General features: G+C 49.6%; 4 protein-coding genes across 4 annotated transcripts; 3 read left to right on the top strand and 1 right to left on the bottom strand.

The window, feature by feature from the left end:
• Nucleotides 1–668: 668 nt before the first annotated feature.
• EURHEDRAFT_511982 (putative alpha-1,6-mannosyltransferase subunit) lies at nucleotides 669–1744 on the top strand (the record flags this gene model as incomplete). The annotated part of the gene is made up of 3 exons (XM_040786017.1): nucleotides 669–954; nucleotides 1014–1447; nucleotides 1514–1744. 3 exons carry the CDS (start codon nucleotides 669–671, stop codon nucleotides 1742–1744), a joined length of 951 nt encoding a protein of 316 aa, XP_040643514.1.
• A 384-nt stretch (nucleotides 1745–2128) lies between these two features.
• EURHEDRAFT_511981 (trans-2-enoyl-CoA reductase (NADPH) TSC13) lies at nucleotides 2129–3189 on the bottom strand (the record flags this gene model as incomplete). The annotated part of the gene is made up of 3 exons (XM_040786016.1): nucleotides 2129–2811; nucleotides 2884–3099; nucleotides 3156–3189. 3 exons carry the CDS (start codon nucleotides 3187–3189, stop codon nucleotides 2129–2131), a joined length of 933 nt encoding a protein of 310 aa, XP_040643513.1.
• Nucleotides 3190–4707: 1518 nt separating this feature from the next.
• On the top strand, nucleotides 4708–8273 carry EURHEDRAFT_445371 (peroxidase/cytochrome P450 family protein; the record flags this gene model as incomplete). Its single annotated transcript, XM_040783528.1, has 7 exons — nucleotides 4708–4965; nucleotides 5023–5120; nucleotides 5178–5226; nucleotides 5278–5470; nucleotides 5525–7700; nucleotides 7751–7877; nucleotides 7944–8273. The coding sequence occupies 7 exons, from the start codon at nucleotides 4708–4710 to the stop codon at nucleotides 8271–8273; spliced, it is 3231 nt and encodes a 1076-aa protein (XP_040643512.1).
• A 902-nt stretch (nucleotides 8274–9175) lies between these two features.
• Nucleotides 9176–21690, top strand: tom1 (E3 ubiquitin-protein ligase TOM1; the record flags this gene model as incomplete). The annotated part of the gene is made up of 7 exons (XM_040778565.1): nucleotides 9176–9223; nucleotides 9300–13173; nucleotides 13232–17053; nucleotides 17135–17218; nucleotides 17275–21144; nucleotides 21198–21542; nucleotides 21596–21690. The coding sequence occupies 7 exons, from the start codon at nucleotides 9176–9178 to the stop codon at nucleotides 21688–21690; spliced, it is 12138 nt and encodes a 4045-aa protein (XP_040643511.1).
• Between the last annotated feature and the right edge of the window lie 178 nt (nucleotides 21691–21868).

The following is a 21868-nucleotide window of genomic DNA, read 5'->3' as shown; positions in this document are numbered from 1 at the left end:
TTACGGAGCCTGGAGGGGGCGAGATACCTTCGACGTGGTATACAGAGGACCTGGATGGTCATTGAGCATATGAATGCTTGGAAGGCACTTAGGGTAAGTGTCCTGTCTCGAAATACAACTAACTAGAACCCTAGGTACGATACAAGGGAAGCCAGGTTGTGACAAACGGATATCTATTTCCACTTAAAGGCTTAGTTCCTCAAGGCCACGTTAATGGAGTATGCGTCTATGATTTCTTCAACCAACTGCATGCGCTATGTCAAAGCGAAACCAATTCGAAAATATCGCATACCTTATTGATTGTTTTCAGAAGAAATATATCTTTCTTTGACCTGGATATTTTGATATATATACACCAGTTCCGGCTAACCAAATGAATTATCAGTGTACTATATTATGTATAACAATGCTAAAAGACGAAGTCTGTCCCTAGGAATATTGGTGCTCTTTCTTACATATCATTCTAAAGATGAGATGTCTAACCTATGTTGCCATACAATGCTATAGAGCAAAACCGGGCCGACTCTAATCCGTCACCCATTGTCCGATTCAGATGCGACACCAGACATCAGTCCTGAAGCATCAAGTTACCATGCCAGATAAAATAAAGCCCCCAATCATTTTTGCAATCAGCCAGTATTGAGTTGTTGGGGGATTGATCTTGCCCCATGCAGTTCGCGTTACCTCCTCGGGGCGGTACTCTTCCGCTACATAGCGGCCGTTCTCGACTCTCGTATCAGCGCCGGAGACAGTTCAAGGTGGCTGCGGTATTAGGTCTTGCGGTCATTTCTCTCTTTCTTATTTTCTCTTATTTTCGATCGCCGAGTATAATATCGCCCATACCTGCAGGAACTTCAGGGATCATTATTGTGACAGTATTGGATCGCGCGGCATTGAGCGAGAAGTACATCCACCGGATTAAGAAGAACAGGGAAGATTATGCCAAACAACATGGTAGGCTATGAAAGCTCTTCCACTATAATCGGATTAGATAACAATGGGTTGTACCATAGGATATACGAATTTCTTCGCGGATGTCTCTGACTACGAATCTACGCTTGACAATGCCCCACGAAGCTGGGCCATGATTCCTGCCCTCCGTCATGCCATGACGCTTCACCCCCACTCAGCTTATTTCTACCATTTGAGCCCTCATGCCTTGATTATGGAACCTTTCAAATCCTTGGAATCGCATCTCCTAGACAAAAACCGCCTCGAGTCGTTGATGCTCAAGAACGTTCCTGTTATGCCGCCAAATAGCGTCGTCAAGACCTTCTCGCACCTTACATCGAAGGATATAGAGCTTGTAATCACTATCGACGATGCGGACTTGAACACTGGGAGCTTTGTGATTCGACAAGGGGATTTTGCGAACTTTTTCCTCGATGTTTGGTTCGATCCATTGTATCGGAACTATAACTTTGTGAAAGCAGAGACACATGCCTTGGTATGTGGCATTTGGTCAATTCTTCTTGCCTGTATTTATGACTGACATATTGCTCATTTCTAACAGGGTCATATCGTTCAATGGCACCCGACAGTCCTGGCTAGGTTGGCGCTGGTTCCCCAGCGGACCATTAATGCCTACAGCAAAGATTCCCCGGGCGTCAGCGCAGATGGGATCTATAGGAATGGTGACTTTGTCATTCGATTTCATGGCTGCGAAAGCGATCCCGTGCGAAGCTGCGATAAAGAAATGGAGCTGTATTATGATTTGTGGGAAAAGAAAGTGGACGATGAATAATTGGTTTTGCTATCTGGCAGACCAGAATTTGCATCTTGAGGTGGATTGTGCAACGTTTGCTTGTTTATTTTGATATCCGGGGCGTTTAGGCATTGACTTTATGTTGAGATTTGCGCTTAGTTTAACACAATATCCGTTTCACGTAGTACAACATTCATTAAGTATATCTAGAAATCATAAGTCTTTCCTGTAGTAATCGCATTCATATAGGCTAGAAACCATGAAGACAGTGTCCAATAGCCTTGAAACTCCCTGACAAAACCCCAATTCAACAAGAGCTGGAGAGCGGGGCGTTCAAATATCATCCATAGGCCTAGTCACGAAGATATAGGTACCTTCGCGAAAATGGTGACGCCTCGTTATCGCACCCTGTTTGCCCCGCGTTTAGAAAATCCCAGGGATCATGACAAAGCTCTTGCGCTTGTATTTGTCACCGAATTCTTTGCGGTAACGGCGCTCCTTCTTGGCAGCCCAGACAGCCATTTGTCCGCCGCCCACAGCAATGAAGAACAGGACACTCCAGCTCAAGCCACTGACCAGGTAGACGCCAGCCCACGCGAGGATCTCAAACAAGTAGTTAGGGCAAGTGACCAGACCAAATCCAAAGCCAGATGGGATACCCCGCTCGGTGGTACCCGCGCGGCGAAGGTTGCGCAGGACCAGGTGGGCGTTCAAGTTGGCCAACTCCGAAAAGACGAAGAGACCCAGGCCTGCATACAGGAGATTCTCGTTTGGGGTGTCAGTTGCCGCAGTCGCATCCGGACGGAAGGCCCAGTAGGCGATGTTGAAGCCTGCCAGGAGCCAGTAGTGAGCACTGTTCTTGAAGATGTTGCGGGCCGGCATGGTGGCATTGCTGAAGCGGTGGATGAAGATCGTTTCGAACTCGCGTTTCAAGAAGTGGGCGCTCAGAAGTGCGCAGACCAGAAGTTGGGAGTCGGAGGGGTTAGGGAGAGGCTGATCGAAGTTATAGTAGATGTACGGCCGCAGAGGGAAGAGGAAGAGGGCGGGGATCAGGAGAGGGCCGAAATATTCAATGATGAACACGGTCCGCCATCCGATCTGAGGGCCTGTGCAAAGAAAGAGAGATTATTAGAAAAAGCTTTGGAAAGCATTGGGTCTAAGCTCGATATTTCACGTACCTAGGTCTTTAACTTGGATCACGCTCTGGTCCTGGAGTCCTGCATCGTTGACTGTACTATCCTTCGCATTGGGCACCACACCGCGGTCGCTTGATTTGGTGATTCTCAAACGATGGATATCGAAGTTGGATGCAGTCGCGAGCCGGCTGTAAATTTCCTGGGCATAAGCATCAGGGCTGACCTGAATTTCCTTGGGCAGCGCCTTGATGGGCTTTCCTACTAGGTGTTAATATCCTAATTTCCAAACATTATGCAGGTAATTGGTCTCATACCCCGTGATTCAACCTTCAATGTGACCGATGCCATTTGGAATTAGGACTCAAATTATTCCCTTGATGAAGACTGAGCAATGCCGCGTGCCAGGTGCGTCCTACGAATAAAAACACCGTGGGTGTTCCATCGCCGGCACCTCGATCCCCGATTAGCCACGTGATTTTATTGCCTCAGGTCATAAGAACCGCACTGTACTTATGTACGAAGAACACATTTCTTCAATGCTGCTGCGGACAAGACAGCGAGGCAACCATTCCTGTCATTTCCAGATCATTTATTTTTTCCATTTGAGATATGGTCATAGGTCAATAAGCCTCGTATCCTGGCTCTGATGACTCCATTCATGCTAGTACTACTATCATGCCTCTACTGAGGCAATGCTCCGCTCTGGACCCAAGGATAGAAATACCTTGAAAGAAGCAAAAACAACGATGACAATCATTGAATCAGCTGAATGGGTAAGCAGTGATGAGCTAGTTACGGCAATTTCATTCCGGTCTCAGCCTGGCGACCATTTAGACACCGCTTATTCTCAATTTGACATACCACAAGGTCTCGGGCGAGGCTTGTCGGTTACGACTCTTGCTGGACGACGTACTATGCGGCTCCTGTCGTTCGACAGTGACACTATTCCATGACCGAAAACCGGAACACTAAAACGAATTGTGATGATCAACTCGTCTACGGGACTTGATGGGTGAACGGAAGCACGGCCCTTTGCATCAGGTATAGTTAACCACTCCTGCAGCCCAATACAGTAGCTACATACAAATACCATTGTCCCATACCTATGTCCTGTTGCCGAATTATGTGTCAATGATTTACAATTGGCACTATTGCCACTACTGCATCCAGTAGGACGATTGCTGAGCCACAGCGGACCATCCGCTGCAGATCGCCCTGTTCTTTCAGTTTTACTCCGACGGACTGGTCCGTATGATGGCCTTGACAAATACGGGAGCAAGGAGACAGAACTCTACTTTACGAAATACCACGAACCGGAGATCAATAGGATCACGAGACTGCGCGTCCGTCCAAACTATGGCGAAGCAGGCTCTAGCAGAGCTTTTTTCTCGGAAGTAGGTGAGAGATCCGCGAATCAGAATCCCCCATCATACGCACACCACACATATGCCGGCAGTGGGGCGGTCATTATGTCGAAAAGTGGACGGTGCTTATGATTGAACAAGCCCGATGCTGATGGGCAATACGGCTGCCTCGATAACGGCCAGTTCAGCCGCACTCATGCCCCGTTCGTCTGCAGCTTCGTTGGCTTATCCTAGTCAATGATATAAGAACGTGGCTTTCTTCCATGAGTCGATTGATTGTATTTACTTCATCAGTATACTATCTCTTTCTCATTTCTTGTATTGCTGCGACCTGAACCTGTATCTATCAAGTCTACTTTTATAGTCCTCCTTCGTCTATACGTATACGAAATCATATCCATTTGGTAAGGATGATTCACATCACAGCTTCTTAGAGGCGCTTCCTGTCGCATATACTAATTGCCAACCAGTAAACGTTCCGCATTTGTCATTACCATCCACAATGTCCGACAAGGGAGAGAAGTCGAAGGTCGAGAAATCGATCTCCCAGATTGAAGAAGTCATTTCTGCATCCCTACGATCCATGCCCACTGAAACAGGGGATGGTACATATATTAAAGAGCCCAAAACCACAGGATTTGCCGAAGATATCCCTCATCTCGAGTTGGACGATGTTAAGACTGTGGTGAATGTCGTCAAGGCTGGTGCGACAGGTGAGCCCGTGGATGACAGGGAATACATTATGGAACGAGTGATTCAGGTCAGCCATTGCCCTTTTCCTAATATTTTTGCACCCTGCATTCTAAACGTGTTTTAGATTGCCGCCGAGCTGCCTTCAACCTCTCGAAATGGAAAACAATTGACAAATGTTTTCCTCAACCAATTATGGAATGACCTGGAACATCCTCCAATCTCGTATGTTATCCAATGATTACCACAGTGCAACTGTGCATGCTCTGACTTTACATACAGCTTCATCGGTGGTAATGCTAAGTACCGCAAAGCTGATGGCTCTGGGAATGTATGGTGTTTCCCAACCCCATGTGAGAAATTATTGCTAATCGTACGACAGAACTTGCGTTGGCCTGAACTAGGTGCTGCTGGAACCCATTATGCAAGATCTGTACGGCCGAAGACTGTGCAGCCCGCCGTCTTGCCGGAGCCAGAGACTCTCTTTGACAGCCTGCTGGCCCGGAAGGATTTCGAAGAACACCCAAACAAGATCTCTAGTGTCCTGTTCTATATTGCCTCTATTATTATCCACGGTAGGCTACCTGAAGGATACAACTGTTTTATGTGCTTTGCTGACGTGAATCAAGACTTATTCCAAACGGACCGCGACGACCCTAGTATAACCTTGACATCGTCATACCTTGACCTCTCACCGCTGTATGGTAACAACCAGGAAGAACAGAACACAATAAGGACTTTTAAAGACGGGAAACTTAAGCCGGACTGTTTTTCCACAAAACGCGTCCTGGGCTTCCCCCCGGGTGTGGGTGTTGTGCTGATCATGTTCAACCGCTTCCACAATTATGTCGTTGAGCAATTAGCAACGATCAACGAAGGTGGTCGATTCACGAAGCCAGACGAGTCTAATCATAAAGCGTACGGAAAGTACGACAATGACCTCTTCCAGACTGGTCGTCTGGTGACTTGCGGTCTCTACGTCAACATCATTCTCAAGGACTACGTCCGTACCATCTTGAACATCAACCGAACGAACAGCGCTTGGAGTTTGGACCCTCGCGCTGATATGAAAGACGAATTGCTTAACAAGGCAGCGGCTGAAGCAACTGGTAACCAAGTTTCCGCCGAGTTCAACCTTGTGTACAGGTGGCACTCGTGCATTTCTGAACGAGACCAGAAATGGACGGAGGATCTGTACAAACGGATCTTCCCAGACGAGAATTCCAAGGAAATCAGTCTGCAGAGGTTCATGCGAGGTCTAGGTCAATGGGAAGCGACCCTACCGGAAGATCCCGAAAAGCGTCCGTTCGCTGACGTGCAGCGCAAAGAAGATGGCACCTTGGATGATGATGGCCTAGTGAAGATCTTTGAAGAGAGCGTCGAGGACTGCGCTGGTAGATTTGGCGCATCTCATGTCCCAACAGTTTTTAAGAGCATTGAGGTCTTGGGTATCAAGCAGGCCCGTTCCTGGAATGTGGCTACCTTGAATGAGTTTAGACAATTCTTCAACTTGGCTCCATACAAGACATTCGAGGAAATCAATCCCGATCCGTACATTTCTGAACAACTTCGGAGACTGTACGACCACCCTGATCTTGTGGAAATGTACCCGGGTGTCAATATCGAAGCAGCCAAAGACGCCGTGACACCGGGTAGTGGTCTTTGTACCAACTTTACTATCTCCCGAGCCATTCTTTCCGACGCTGTTGCTTTAGTCCGTGGTGACCGTTTTCATACGGTTGATTTCACTCCGAAACATGTCACAAATTGGGCGTACAATGAAATCAAAACAGATACATCAATTGATCAGGGCCAGGTTTTCCACAAGCTTGTCTTGCGGGCGTTCCCGAACCATTTCAAGGGCGATTCCATTTACGCACATTACCCACTTGTCATTCCGTCCGAGAACCACAAGATCCTAAGGAAGCTTGGACATGTTAAGCAGTACAGTTGGAATAAACCCAGCTACACGCCTACACCTCGAATTATCAACTCCCATGCTGCTTGTACCTCCATACTGGCTGACCAGGAGGCGTTCAAGGTGACATGGGGAAAGAAGATTGAGTTTTTGATGCAGAACCACAACCACCCCTATGGAAAGGATTTCATGTTGTCTGGTGACAAGCAACCCAACGCTGCCTCGCGTAAGATGATGGGAGGCGCTCTGTACCGGGAACAGTGGGAGAGCGAAGTCAAGAAGTTCTACGAAGAAATTACTCTGGAGCTCTTGCATAAGTACTCATACCAGATTGCTGGCGTAAACCAAGTCGATATCGTTCGAGATGTTGCTAATCTTGCACAAGTGCATTTCTGTGCAAAAGTTTTCTCACTGCCATTGAAGACTGATTCAAACCCAAGGGGCGTCTTTGCGGAGTCCGAACTGTACCAGATCATGGCAGTGGTCTTCGCCTCCATCTTCTATGACGCAGACGTTGCAAAGTCATTCGAGCTTAACAATGGCGCTCGGATGGTGACTCAACAACTAGGAAAACTGGTAATGACCAATGTTGAGGCAGTTGCCAACACTGGGATTATTGCAAGTATTTTGGATCATCTACATCGTCACGATGTTCTCAGTGAATACGGCACCCATATGATCCAGCACTTGCTCGACAGCAAGCTACCACCTGCTGAGATTGTGTGGACTCACATTCTCCCCACAGCTGGCGGGATGGTCGCAAACCAAGGACAGTTGTTGTCGCAGTCGCTTGACTACTATCTCTCTGGAGGCTCGGTCTATCTGTCTGAGATTAACCGGCTAGCAAAGGAGGATACTCCTGAGGCTGACGAGAAACTACTGCGATAGTGAGTACACCTACAATTCGTGTCGTTATAACTATACTAATGATTTTTAGTTTCATGGAAGGTGCTCGACTGCAGTCGTCTGTCGCACTGCCTCGAGAGGTTGCCAAAGAAACGGTCATCGAGGATGGTGGCGAAAAAATTACTCTCCAAGAGGGAGAGCAAATAGTGTGCAACCTGGTATGTAAATCGACGTCAATGTGTTACTAGTATGCAGAGATTCTGATACAAGTCCCCGCTTTATAGGTATCTGCAAGCAAGGACCCTGTTGCCTTTGAGGAGCCTGAGAAGGTCAAACTCGACCGTGACATGAACGCATACGCTCACTTTGGGTTTGGGCCTCATCGGTGCTTGGGTCTTGGACTCACTAAAACAGCTCTCACTACCATGCTTAAGGTCATTGGACGGTTGGACAATCTTCGTCGTACACCTGGAGCTCAGGGTCATTTGCATAAGCTTGATGGACCTGGTGGTATCGCGAAGTATATGACAGCTGATCACAGTGGATTCTCTCCCTTCCCAACCACGATGAAGATTCAGTGGGACGGTGATCTGCCAGCTCTGAAGGACTCGTGAATGGGAATGGAGCAGGGGTTGCTCGCGTATAGCCACCGTGCACTGAATGTTCATAGATACTTGTGAATACCTACTGTCATTCACTAATGCTCTGTGACGCAATAAGAATTGTCAACATGATTACTCGTATCCTGCCGGCATTGTACATGCATGCATTAGTTTGGGCAACTGTGTCTCGCTGCCTGACGGATGAGTAAACGTTGCGATCGGATAGCTTCTAGTATCCATAACCCCGATGGCCATTCAATTCCTGCTGTTTGTACTCTATAGGGACTGTTTAGTACCAGAAAGTTCCTGGTTGCGCTGTGCTGTTTGTTGCTCGGCGGGGAAAAAGAGCCGCTCCGGGCGTGACTAACAGCGGGAGCGTCACGACGAGCTTCTCCTCCGCCCGCTGGACAAGCCAACCTCCAAGTGGTGGGATTTCACGAACCTTCCAATCCTGACACACCTTTTTTCTTTTCCCTCTTTCTCTTCCATCTCACCTTTTATCTCATCTTCTACCGACAGATCCCGATATCTCCCCGTAATCCCTTTCTTACATTCTTTCGAGTTATTGAGCCGTCATAGCTTCAGGGTTGAACGACCTGCACCGTTTTCCCTGATCTTTTGCTTAGTGGCTCCATTCTCACATCACCTTCACCTTGGTGATCTTCATCCATCGAGAAGTTTCTGGATCGAAAAGAGGCTTCCTTGGGAGTTTGATGTTCTCTAAATCGTCAATTTGAAGATACCGGCAAGCTTTTCTCAAAATTTTCTTGTGGAGGGACCGAAAAAACGTCATAAGTGCTCGCGGCTTGCTCCACGAACCCGGTCTCACGACCCCCCCTCTCTCCTCTTCTAGGAGGCACCCTCCTGGAATCTTTTAGACACCCTCATGTTTGACTGTTGATTCAATCGCCATCATGGGGAGAATTAAAAAGGTGGCCAGCCAGAAGCACGAGGCTACGATCGTAAGTCTACCTTCGCCCCGCATGTTGGGCATTCTTTTGGCTTTAGTACGGCGGACTAAATTTTCTTCCGTTGCAGTCACCGTTTTTGTCGGATTTCATAGCCCGTGCGACGACGATTCCAATCCCCGAGCTTCCTTCCCACCTGAAATCGTTTCCTCGGATATGGCCTTTCCCTCGCGGTGACTTCTATCACTGGATCAACGTCGTGAATCGCATCGACGAGATTCTAGCGACGGTCATCGAGAAATATGCTTTGAACAATGGTCCACAGACAAAGCCTTTCGGCAGACACGTTCTGGTGGATTCGTGCTCGGAAGGTGAAAACAAGGCCAGTGGTGAAGACATCGATGCCAAGCTGAATGCTCTGGGATTTGGCCCTGAAGGAGACAGGGAGCTTGTGGAAGTACTCCTGAATTTCTCAAAGCTTTTACTAGAGAAATGTGGCAACCGCAGCCTGTACAACAGCAGTGAACGTCTAGGTGATCTCCTTAATACCACATCGCTTTCTCTCCTGCATAATACATTGCGGCTGGGTCTCTGCTTGGCGCAGAGATACTATTCGCGCCAAAAGGGTGGCTCGCATATTCAACAAAGCTTGCTGGCTGCTCACTATAACATCGAATTGGAAAAGTTGCTGAAAATCGCTGTACCATTCCCCCGCCCATTTACCTCCGGCAAGCCTAGCTCTGCGTCCCCCGCTGTGTTAGCCAAGAGCAAAGAGAAGGGCATCCAAACAAAACATAACGCCAACGATCTTGTCTCGCTCGTACGCGAGAACGATGGATGGGATGAATGGGGTCACGCTCGTGTGCTCTATTACCCTCCGGGCTCCTTGGAACAAACGAAACCCACAGGCGACAGTGGACATGGGCAACAAGCCCCGTCCACGCCAACGCCGCTGCGTAGGAGCCACACCCATCCCACCCCTCGTTTGAGCCGCTCGACTGTTGCGGAGGACTCGCCTGGTATCACCACCAACAGTCCCTCTGGGAAGCCGGAGGAGCCGATGCGAGGCGGAAAGGTCCTTGATATTCCATACTCAAAGACTTCTTCCTTGGCAACCGAGGGCATCCTTGCGTCGCATTTGGACGAGGTTCCAGCCGATTCAAAATACGAATTGCTTCATAAAGTCCGTATTGCCCAAAGTCTGGCAGCATCTCATGCTGGACGTGAGCAGATCCTTGCAATCAGGATCCTTGCTATCGCCAATTTGGCTTATGTCTATCCCGAAGCTATCTTCCAACAAAAGGTTCTTCTCTTTGACATGGAGCAACCCAAACGTCTTCAGCTTGCATACCAGCTGGCTGAATTGGTTCACCTGGGTGCAAGTGGCGATCTTCCCGTTTCGAGGCATGTGCAGGCTTTGGCAATCTTGGCACTTGATGCGATTGCAAAGCACAAAGCGCGCGCTATGGACGTTTGCGCAGCCTTGAGCGTTAACGTAAACCATGGAATTCTCATGTTCTTGGCTCGCAAGGCAGTTAATGAGCTCGGCACAGAGGATGGCTCTGAGGATGATGCTAGTCAAGATGAGTGGCGTGATGCCCTACTTGCTCTTTTGCGGACGCTTCCTGGCTCAAGCTCTAGAACCCCGGAAACGCTCGTCTCTGCCGGTATCATCCGACTGTTTGTCGATGTTTTGAACCTTCGAACCGAGAAGGCTCGCCGTGTATACTCTCGTACCATCGAGTTCCTTGATACCTTCGTCCACGCGGTTCGGGATGCACTCGGGACTCTTACAGCTGCCAAAGGTTTTGATGCCATTTCTGACCTGATCGAATACGAAACGAAAACGGCTTTTGAGAACGTCTCAAAAGGCTTGGGCATTCCTTCCCCTCACAAAACCCCATCGATGGATTATCAGATTCCGTATTTCCAGCAACAGACCCTTAGATGGATGTTTCGTTTCGTAAATCACATCATGCAACATGCTCATGGTGGCTTTGACCGTGTTCTGCGAAACCTGATCGACTCTCCCCAACTGCTGACGTCTCTAAAGCTGGTGTTCGAGAATGCTCGGGTATATGGTTCCCACGTTTGGAGCAATGCGGTCAACATCCTCAGCAGCTTCATCCACAATGAACCTACTAGCTATGGGGTCATCGCCGAAGCGGGCTTAAGCAAGGCTCTCTTACAGGCCGTTATGCAGTCTGAACTTAAAGTCCAAGAGAAGCTACCTGCTGAACCTGAAGAGACCGAAGCCGAGGGCGCCGTAGCTCAGGGCGAAGCTCCATCTGAACCCGCAGCTATCGAACATACCCAGTCGACAGGTGTGCGCGAAAGGTCTCGCGAATACCCTCTTGTTCGACCGAAGGGGATGCCGCTTGCACCTGGAATTTTAACTGCTCCAGAGGCCTTATCATGCATACCCACGGCTTTTGGTGCCATTTGCTTGAATTCATCTGGCTTGCAGCTTTTCCAGTCGTCTCACGCACTGGAAAGTTTCTTTGAGATCTTCGAGAACCCCGAGCATGTGAGGTGCCTGAAAGATGACTCGCATCTTGTTCGTTCGCTGGGCACAACTTTCGACGAATTAGTTCGGCATCACCCTGCGCTCAAGTCTTCCATCATGTCTGCAGTAATCGTGATGGTTGCTCGTGTTGCTCTTCTGTGTAAGAGTAAGGCGTGGTCGCATGGGATGGGAACGAAGCTATGGACCGAAGACTCACAGGGCAAAGCATCTATTTCGGGTGATCTTTCGGTCTTGTTCAGAGAAGTTGGACTGCCCATTGACGGATCTTCCACGGGTGGTGTTCAGAGCCTTGGAGTTCCTGAGCTCAGCGCTACGACGCTCCCCAACGGTGGCCACCTCACAATGGGTGACCTAAATCAAATAATTCCGTCTTCGAACGAATCCTTGGAACCCAAAGATCAAGACGACAATGGGCTTACTGCGACGGATTACCTCTATCCTGCATTGCGATTCCTCGGAGCATTCTTTGAGAACCAAAGTAATTGTGCGTACTTCATCGAATCTGGAGGTGTCGAATTCATCCTGGATTTTGCAACTTTGCAGAGTCTGCCGTTTGATTTCCACAACACGGACGCCAATCAAGAACTCACCGTTCTGGTACACATGCTTGTGGAAACCAAACCGCATCTTGTCCTTCCTTCTCTCGTACATCGCGCGCAGTCTGTGGTAGATAACCTCTCTGGTTTCTGCTCCGAACCTAAGGACGCCGGTTTCTTCACGTCCCTGATCAAGCCACCGCAAGAGCAGGTGTCCGAAGAGAAAGGGAAAGATGTGCTCAGTTCTTCAAAAGAAAACGGCACATATTTCGCTAAGAATATGGGCGCGGCTTTAATTTTGACCGATTTACTCCGCGAAGTTTATTCCATGCCGCTGTACCAGACTCGGCACCATACTTCCGCTTTTCTCCAAGTAAACTTGGCTGATCGATATACCTCGCTCGTGATGGCCCTTGGAAAACTGCATGCGGCTTGTGTCTGGGAAGAGATTTTACTTGAAAAGAATATCCCAGACACCTGGGATCAAGCGACAAAGGTCCAAGCCGTCGGTAATGCCATGGAAACGTCACAGGATACTGCTCGGTCCTCGAGCGCAGGAGAGAGCTCATCCCAGCCTACTACTGGGTCTCAAGGAAAAGATGACGATACTACTCAAATTCCTGCCAATCGGGAGCCCAAGGATAGCTCCTCAAAAGCGCCTGAAGGTGTCGCATTCAAAAATGTGCGGGCATTGCGTTATCTTCTTAGTTCCCTGCCCACTTCCATAACGGGCTTTTACCACAACCTTGGTCTGGGACTCATCGGAAAGAGAAAGGCAGAGTCCTATCCGAGACAAAATGCGAATATAGTTGCTGAATCCATCGCCACGGCTGTTCTCAATCAATTGCAGTTCAGCCCACCCAACTCCAGCGATAACCCAAAGCATCGGTTCGCTTACCTGATTGTCATACTCTCATCCTTTTCACATCTGCTTTTTGAAGGTAAGCCTTTCTCAGCCATGGCGTTGTACAATTTGAAACCGAAACTGACAACTCATAGCATCCGCTGAACGCCCTCAAGCGCAATATCTCACCCTTGTTCTGTTTGCGTTTAAGAGGATTGGTGGTTTGAAAGCTGTCAAGGACATCTGTGATGTCTTTATCGAAGAAGTCAAAGCGCTGACGCCGCCTGAATCCGTATCTGAGTCCGAAAAGGATGTCTCGGCCCGACTTACATCAGCGTACGGAGGTATCCGGATCATCCTTAATTTCTTCTCTGGGCTCGCTTCTGGAAAGAACATCATCGAATCCAGCCAGACGCAAGCCATAACTTCTAGCAGTGACCGGGAGCGTGAGCGATCTGATTACTTTCAGCCTGGGCAGTTTCTCGTGGATCTGCGGATGGAAATCTTGCCTATGGTTCGGGAACATTGGAACTCCGACTTCGCAACCCAGTCATCAAGTTCCATCATCAAGTGCATGGTTGATATCTTGCGGTCTTGCCTTGATGGTGAATTCGAGGTTGGGGCTGCTCGCCGCTCTGAAAACCCCCCTGCAGTAACGGATGTGACCAGGAAAAAATTCGTTGTCCATAAAGATCGTGTCGTTTCTTTGCAAGATAAAGGGTATGACAATGAACTCGCCAAGGAGGCTATATATCGTTGCAATAATGTTTCCAGTGCCGCTGAAGAATATTGCAAGGCACGGAACTGGTTGCGGGTTCCCCCAAGACTCCCTCCATCTTCTGACGACATAGAGTCTATAAGATCAGGAGCAACATCTGGCGGGGAGGCCCCTGAAGACACTATGGATTCTCCATTTTTTAACAGTGGTCCTCTGGAGTCCTCTGCACTCGCCATGCTCCTTTCACAAGCTTCCGATCGAAGCGGTGTTCACGGCCAGCCCCGAGGAAGAAGTGCAGAGGCTGGCGCCGGCAATGGTCCCGAAGTCCTTGCACGGGCCCTTAATGACATCCTGAACCATGAGCGAGGTGCGGGCGATAGTGACCGGGAGGGTCCTTCGAGCAGCAACCCAAGAAACACCACTTCTTCCGATGCCCCGCCATATTCCGAGCCGTCTAATCGACCTGCGAGCCAGGAGTCACAGCAACCTACCGAACAGCCTGCTCGACGACGCGAAGTGTCTACCGTTGAGGACTTGGATGCGGAACGCGAAAAGGTTCGCTCCAACATGATTGAGCGTTGCTTAGATGTTCTTAATGAACACCACGATGTGTCGTTCGAGCTATCGGATTTGATCGCCTCTGCCACAAGGAAACATCGTGATCCAGAGAGCTTCCGAAGGGAAGTTGGTGAAATTCTTGTCCAATCTCTAGTTTCTTTGCAGATGGAGAATTTCCAGACTGCTGGGAAGAAGATCGCCGCCTACGCTCACATCCTCGCCTTGGTCCTCCAAGACAAAGACATGTACAACGCAACACTGGAGGAGTTGAAGGATTGCTTTGGGACAGTCCTTTCGTTTGTCAAGACTCCGAAGCCAGAACCAAACGAGTCTTTCCCTTGGATTGGACATGTGTTGCTCATCCTCGAAAGATTATTATCTGACGACGCACAGCCTCAGCAGATTCGCTGGACACCCCCTAGTCTGGATGACCCGAACCCGGATAGTAATGAGCCAGCACAACTGGAAGAATCGCTCGTCTCGCACGACCAAAAGACGCAGCTTTTCGAAGCGATTATTGAACTTCTGCCGAGAATAGGGAAGGATGACGCTTTGGCGCTTTCGGTGTGCCGAATTCTTGTGATTCTCACGCGGCACCGTAGTATCGCTACCAGTTTGGGAGAGAAGCAAAATTTGCAACGTCTATTTGTCATGGTCAAGCAGCTCTCTAGTGCTACGAACGCGAAACTTCAAAGTGCATTCATGTTGATCTTGAGGCATATCATCGAAGACGAGGACACTATCCGGCAAATAATGAGGAGCGAGATTGTGGCTAATTTCGAAGCTAAATCTTCTCGTCATATTGACACGACTAGTTATGTTCGCCAAATGTACCACCTCGTGCTCAGATCACCAGAAATATTCGTGGGAGTGACCAACGAGAAGCTGAAACTGATGCGATACGATTCGCATCAACGCCCGCAAACACTCGCCTTGAAATCAGACCCCTCCTCAAAGTCCTCGTCTAACCAAGAAGGGGACAGCCAGAAGCCTTCTGCGGATGAGCCAGTGTCTGAAGACAAGGATAAGGACAAGGGCAAGGGTGCTGAGCTGAAGCCACCTGTCGTCGAGAACCCAGATGGAGTCATTCACTACTTGCTCTCGGAGCTTCTGTCCTACAAAGATGTCGACGATAAAGAGCCGCTGGCTGAGACTTCACAGCAGCCCGGGCAAGACCAGCCTGCATCTCAGACTGACGTGGAAATGGCAACCGATGAGCAATCCACTTCTGCCCCGGGGGCTGACGCTCAGGCGAACCGCGATTCCAAGAAGCCAGAGAAGCCAGAGAAGCCGGCGTTCAAAGCGGATGAGCATCCAATTTACATTTACAGGTGCTTCCTTCTCCAGTGTCTGACGGAACTGCTTTCGTCGTACAACAGAACGAAGGTTGAATTCATCAACTTCTCTCGCAAGGCAGATCCTCTTGCAACAACACCGTCAAAGCCTCGCTCGGGTGTCCTCAACTATCTCCTGAACGCTCTCGTTCCGATTGGAACCATGGAGCACGACGAATCTGTGGCTTTCAAGAAGCGAAACAACACGTCTGCATGGACATCGCGCGTGCTTGTTGCATTGTGTACCAAGACTGGCGAATTTGGTGGAACTCCAAAACGGCGTAGCGAGCAAAAGCTCAACGAGGAAGATGAACCGGAGCTTGCTTTTGTCCGCAGATTTACCCTTGAGCACGCTTTGCGTTCCTACAAAGATGCGAATGCATCGAACGAGCCTTTGGATTCCAAGTACTCCAAGTTGATGTCGCTTGCTGACCTGTTCGACAAGATGCTCAGCGGGTATACATTTGTTTCGGGAGATTCGGCGTACCCAGCGTCGACAAGACACCTCGCGAAGACCATGTTCGAGAAAAATTTTATCAACGCCCTCACTGCTTCAATCGCCGACGTTGACCTCAACTTTCCTGCTTCCAAACGCGTCATTAAATACATATTGCGGCCACTTAACAAACTAACACAGACTGCTGTTATTTTGAGTGAGACCTCAGACATTTCTACGCTCGGAGAAACTGAGGAAGATGAGATTTCCTCGGCAACCTCGGTTTCGGACATCGACGATGAGCGTGAAGAGACCCCTGATCTTTTCCGCCACTCCACCCTCGGCATGCTCGAGCCTCGTCATGAGGAAGAAACGAGTTCCGAGGAGTCTGGCGAGGAAGACGATGACGAGATGTACGATGACGAATATGAAGAAGAAATGGACTACGACGAGGACATGCCCGAAGATGACGGTGAAGTGGTTAGCGACGAGGATGATGAAGAGGGCGTCGGACCCATTGAAGGTCTTCCTGGTGACACTGGTATGGACATCGAAGTTGTCCTTGATGATGAAGATGATGAAGATGACGAGGAAGATGATGAGGACGCTTCTGACATGGATGATGACGAAATTTTTGCAGGCGAAATCACCGGCGATCGGGACAACGAAAGTCTGGAAGAAGGTGAAGATGATGACGACGAATGGGAAAGCGAAGAAATTTCCGACAATGACGAAGAGGCCGAGATGATGGATCAGTTCGAAGATCAGTTGGCCGACATTCGACAGACGGACCCCCACGGTGAAGGTCAGCGATTCGACGATTTGTTCCGTGTCCTGAATGAAGCTGCCGGAGGAATGGATGACCTCCAAGATGGTGGTCTTATGGGAGAGATGCATGATGATATTGTTGATGATATGCACGATGATGAAGGTAAGTATTTTCATCCTAATTGCCCCTACTGATCTCTTGAAAGGACAATTTATGTAATTCGGATCGCTGACGTGGACTAAGATGATGAAGGAATCGATGATTTTGAGGAGGATCTTGGCGAAGATGCCGATGACGACCAGGGGTCATACCAGGGTGTCGACGAGGGTAGGAAAACCTAGTTCATTTGGAATATACTGGATAGTTAACCCCTGCTCCATTAGATGACGATATGCTAGACACTTGGGACATAGATGGCGATGACCTTCCAATGCCACGTGCTGGGCAACCTCCGCGGTTTGGTGGCGGTCAACCAACGTGGGCTGCTGTTACCGGATTTATGCCTGGTCGTAACGGCGGACTTGTTCCCATTCAGCCTTATCGACTCCACCGAGCTCAGGCACCCGCGAGCACCAATAACGACGGAACTAACCCTTTGCTTGTTCGCAGTGATCGTGGCACTGAGCAGGCCGCCCCGGCCCATGCAGGTGCCGAAGGTTTCTCGGACTGGGTGCATGGCATGGAACCACCTCCTGCAGGGCGCATGCTCCAAATGGAAAGCCCTGTGAGCTTCATGAATGCCATTCTACAGGCTATCGGTGGACAAGGCGCACCTGGCTTCGGTGTCATTACTCGCCCTGAGGGTATCCAGCTACATGTTGATCAGCGGGCTTTGCCAAACCAAGTTCAGGACATCTTCGGTCTGGGTAGACCACAAGCTCCTCCGACTCGCCCAAGGGACGATCCATCTCAAGCAGTCAGCTTTGCTCTGGATACCACTAGGAACCGCTGGCAAGAGGAAGCCGGCATCCTTTTCAGCAACACGTATGTGGAGAAAACACAGCGCGTTGTCAACTCTCTCCTCAAGATTCTTGTTCCTCCGGCCATTGAGGAAGAAAAGAAGCGACAGAAGCAATTGGAGGAAGAGCGTAAGCGACGCGAGGAAGAGAGGGCAGAAAAAGAGCGCCAAGAGCGTATTGCCAGAGAAGAGAAGGAGAAAGAGCGAAAGCGACAAGAGGAAGAAGAGAATACCAAACGACAGCAGGAAATGGAGCAGCAAGAAGCCGAACGACAGGCTGTCGGGGAGGCCGCAGAGCCTATGGATGATGTTCAACGAACCGAACCCGCTGCAGAAGCCGCTGCCCCTGAGTCTGGTCCGGTTGAGCCCGTTCAGCGGGTTACTACGACAATCAGAGGTCGCGAACTTGACATTACGGGGATGGAAATTGATCCAGAGTACCTCGAGGCTTTGCCCGAAGACTTAAGGGAAGAAGTCATAATGCAGCAGGTCGCTGAGCAGCGCTCGCAGGCTGCCGCAGCGGGTGAAGAGCCGAGCGAGATCAACCCCGAGTTCTTGGAGGCGCTGCCTGATGAAATTCGCGAAGAATTACTGCAACAAGAAGCCGCAGACCGCCGACGTCGGGAACGTGATAATGCACGTAGGCAGGCCGCAACTGGTGCTGTTGCTGGTGCTGGTGCTGGTGGTCCGTCTCATACAGAAGAGCTCGAGACTCCCGCTGGGTTCCTGGCTACTTTGGATCCCATATTGCGGCAGTCTATTCTTGCGGACCAACCAGAAGAAGTCCTGGCGACTCTGGGTCCAGAATATGTCTCCGAAGCGCGTACTCTTCCTGCGAGACGATTGGCTCAATTTGGCGATATTCCCCGACTTGATCGGCAGAGAGATGAGCCTGAGGAGGAGGTAGAAGAGCAAAAGAAGCCGCAGCGGCGACAGATAGTGCAAATGCTCGACAAAGCTGGTGTCGCAACCCTCCTCCGATTAATGTTCATGCCTTTGCAAGGCAACGCGCGCCATCAACTGAACGATATTCTTCACAACGTCTGTCAGAACCGCCAGAACCGGATGGAAGTCATCAGTCTCCTTTTATCTGTGCTGCAAGACGGTAGCGTGGATGTCTCAGCCATCGAACGTAGCTTCGCGCAGCTGTCACTTCGCGCCAAGGCTCCTGCGGCGCAGAAGACGCCTCAATCTATCAAGCGGAACCTGTTCTTCCAGACATCGTCGAGCGTCAGCAGTGAGGTAACTCCGATTATGGTGGTGCAACAATGTCTGTCGGCCCTTTCTTTCCTGTCGCAGTACAACCCCCATATCGCGTGGTTCTTCCTTACCGAGCACGATCCTTCTATGCTGAAATTGAAAGCTCTTCGAAAGGGCAAGGGCAAGGAAAACCGTGCGAACAAGTTTGCTCTGAATGCTCTGCTTTCTCTTCTTGATCGGCAGTTGATTATGGACAGTCCAAACTGCATGGAACAGCTTTCAAGCCTTCTTAGCAGCATCACACACCCTCTCAATTTGCTCTTACGCCGCGAAAAGGAGAAGCAGGAGGAGGAAAAGGAGAAGGAGAAGGGCAAGCAGCCTGAGCGGGCTCAAGGGCAACCTCAAGAGGAACAGCGCCCGGCAGAACAAGATCAAGCACAGCCTTCCGAAACAACAGAAGCTCCTAGCTCGGGTGCCGATGCGACTATGACAGATGCTCCTCTCCCTACCGTGGAGACTACCGAGCCGGAAGGCACAGAGTCTGCGCAGACAGATGAGGATGGATCGGTAGAGGTTAACAAGCCGGACACGGCCAAGGAACCTTCGGGAGACGAGAAGCACAAACGGAAAACCATTGAGCCTCCTGTTATCCCTGATTACAACTTGCAATTGGTCGTCCATATCCTTGCTGCTCGTGAATGCAACGGGAAGACGTTCAGAGACACGCTCTCGACCATCAATAATTTGTCGGCCATTCCGGGAGCGCGCGATGTGATTGGAAACGAACTTCTCGGCCAGTCTCGGAGACTGAGTACTACAATCTTAACCGACTTGGATGAGTTGTTGCCTCATATCGACCAGGCTCGGACTGGTACCGACATGCAAGGATTGGCACTGGCGAAATTCTCTCCAGCTAGTTCCGATCAGGCGAAGTTGTTGCGTGCTCTAACGGCGCTTGACTATCTGTTCGACCCTAACCGTATTGACAAGACCAAACAAAATGAGCCCGACTCCGCTGCCAAGGAAGATGTTCTCCAGAGCTTGTACGAGACCTCTACGTTTGGGCCTCTCTGGACTAAGCTTAGCGAATGCTTGACCGCTATCCGGAAGAAGGAAAATATGCTGAACGTGGCTACTATTCTCCTCCCGTTGATCGAAGCTCTGATGGTCGTTTGCAAGAACACGACTCTAAAGGAGGCATCTCGCAACAGCCGGGAATTGTCTGTGTCTAATACGTCTATCGATGCCAACATGGGTATGGAGAATTTGTTCTTCAAGTTCACCGAGGAGCATCGCAAGATCCTCAACGAACTGGTTCGTCAGAACCCCAAGCTCATGAGCGGTTCCTTCTCGTTGCTCGTCAAGAACCCTAAGGTTCTCGAGTTCGACAACAAGCGTAACTACTTCACCCGGCGAGTCCATTCCCGTGGTGCGGAACCTCGTCAACCTCATCCACCCCTTCAACTCTCTGTGCGCAGAGACCAGGTGTTCTTGGACTCCTTCAAGTCTCTGTACTTCAAAACGGCAGATGAGTTGAAGTATGGCAAATTAAACGTGCGCTTTATTGGCGAGGAGGGTGTCGACGCAGGTGGTGTGACAAGAGAATGGTTTCAAGTTCTTGCGCGTGGCATGTTCAACCCCAACTATGCACTGTTCATTCCAGTTGCTGCCGATAGCACAACCTTCCATCCTAATCGCCTGAGTGGGGTCAACTCGGAACACTTGATGTTCTTCAAGTTCATCGGGCGGATCATCGGTAAGGCTTTGTATGAAGGTCGCGTTCTCGATTGCCACTTCAGCCGAGCAGTGTACAAGTGCATTCTTGGTAGAAACGTGTCTATCAAGGATATGGAGACACTTGACCTCGATTACTATAAATCTCTCCTTTGGATGCTTGAGAACGATATCACCGACATTATCACGGAGACCTTCTCCGTGGAAACGGATGACTTTGGAGAGAAGCAAGTTATTGACCTGATTGAGAACGGTCACAACATCCCTGTCACCCAAGAGAACAAGGAAGAATACGTACAGCGTGTGGTTGATTACCGCCTACTCAGATCCGTCAACGAGCAACTCGATAATTTCCTCAAAGGTATGTTCACTTTCTGTTATACGAAGCTAGTACAAACGCTAATACTCATATAGGCTTCCATGAAATTATTCCACCGGAACTTATTTCCATATTCACTGAGCAGGAGCTCGAACTTTTGATTTCCGGTTTGCCCGAGATTGAGGTGGACGACTGGAAAGCCAACACTGAGTACCACAACTATTCGGCATCTTCGCCCCAGATCCAATGGTTCTGGCGTGCTGTACGTTCCTTCGACAAGGAAGAGCGTGCCAAGCTGCTCCAGTTTGTTACTGGAACCAGTAAAGTACCACTCAACGGCTTCAAGGAACTCGAGGGTATGAACGGAATCAACAGGTTCAACATCCATCGCGACTACGGTGACAAAGAGCGCCTTCCTAGCTCACATACATGCTTCAACCGTAAGTTCCACTGAACAGTTCGCGACTTAACAGATACTAACGAGATAATATAGAGCTTGATCTCCCAGAATACGAAAGCTACGAAACACTCAGGCAGCGCCTGTATACAGCAATGACGGCTGGCAGCGAATACTTTGGGTTTGCATAGACGAAAAGCGAAGGATGGATTTCTGGCTTACGTGTTTTTTGTGTGCTTTACCATCTTTGTTTCAATGCTCCAGCATATGGCGGCGTTTCAAATTTACCAAACTAGTTTGTATGTACGATTTTGCGTGTTTAATGGGGAAGAAAAAATGGGGTGGATTTGAAGATAGGGCTCATCGTCT

This window comes from Aspergillus ruber, assembly GCF_000600275.1.
Source record: "Aspergillus ruber CBS 135680 unplaced genomic scaffold scaffold00001, whole genome shotgun sequence".
NCBI classification, from domain to species: Eukaryota; Fungi; Ascomycota; class Eurotiomycetes; order Eurotiales; family Aspergillaceae; genus Aspergillus; species Aspergillus ruber.
Note: the sequence above shows the minus strand (reverse complement) of the source record. Positions and strands in the feature narration are given on the sequence as shown.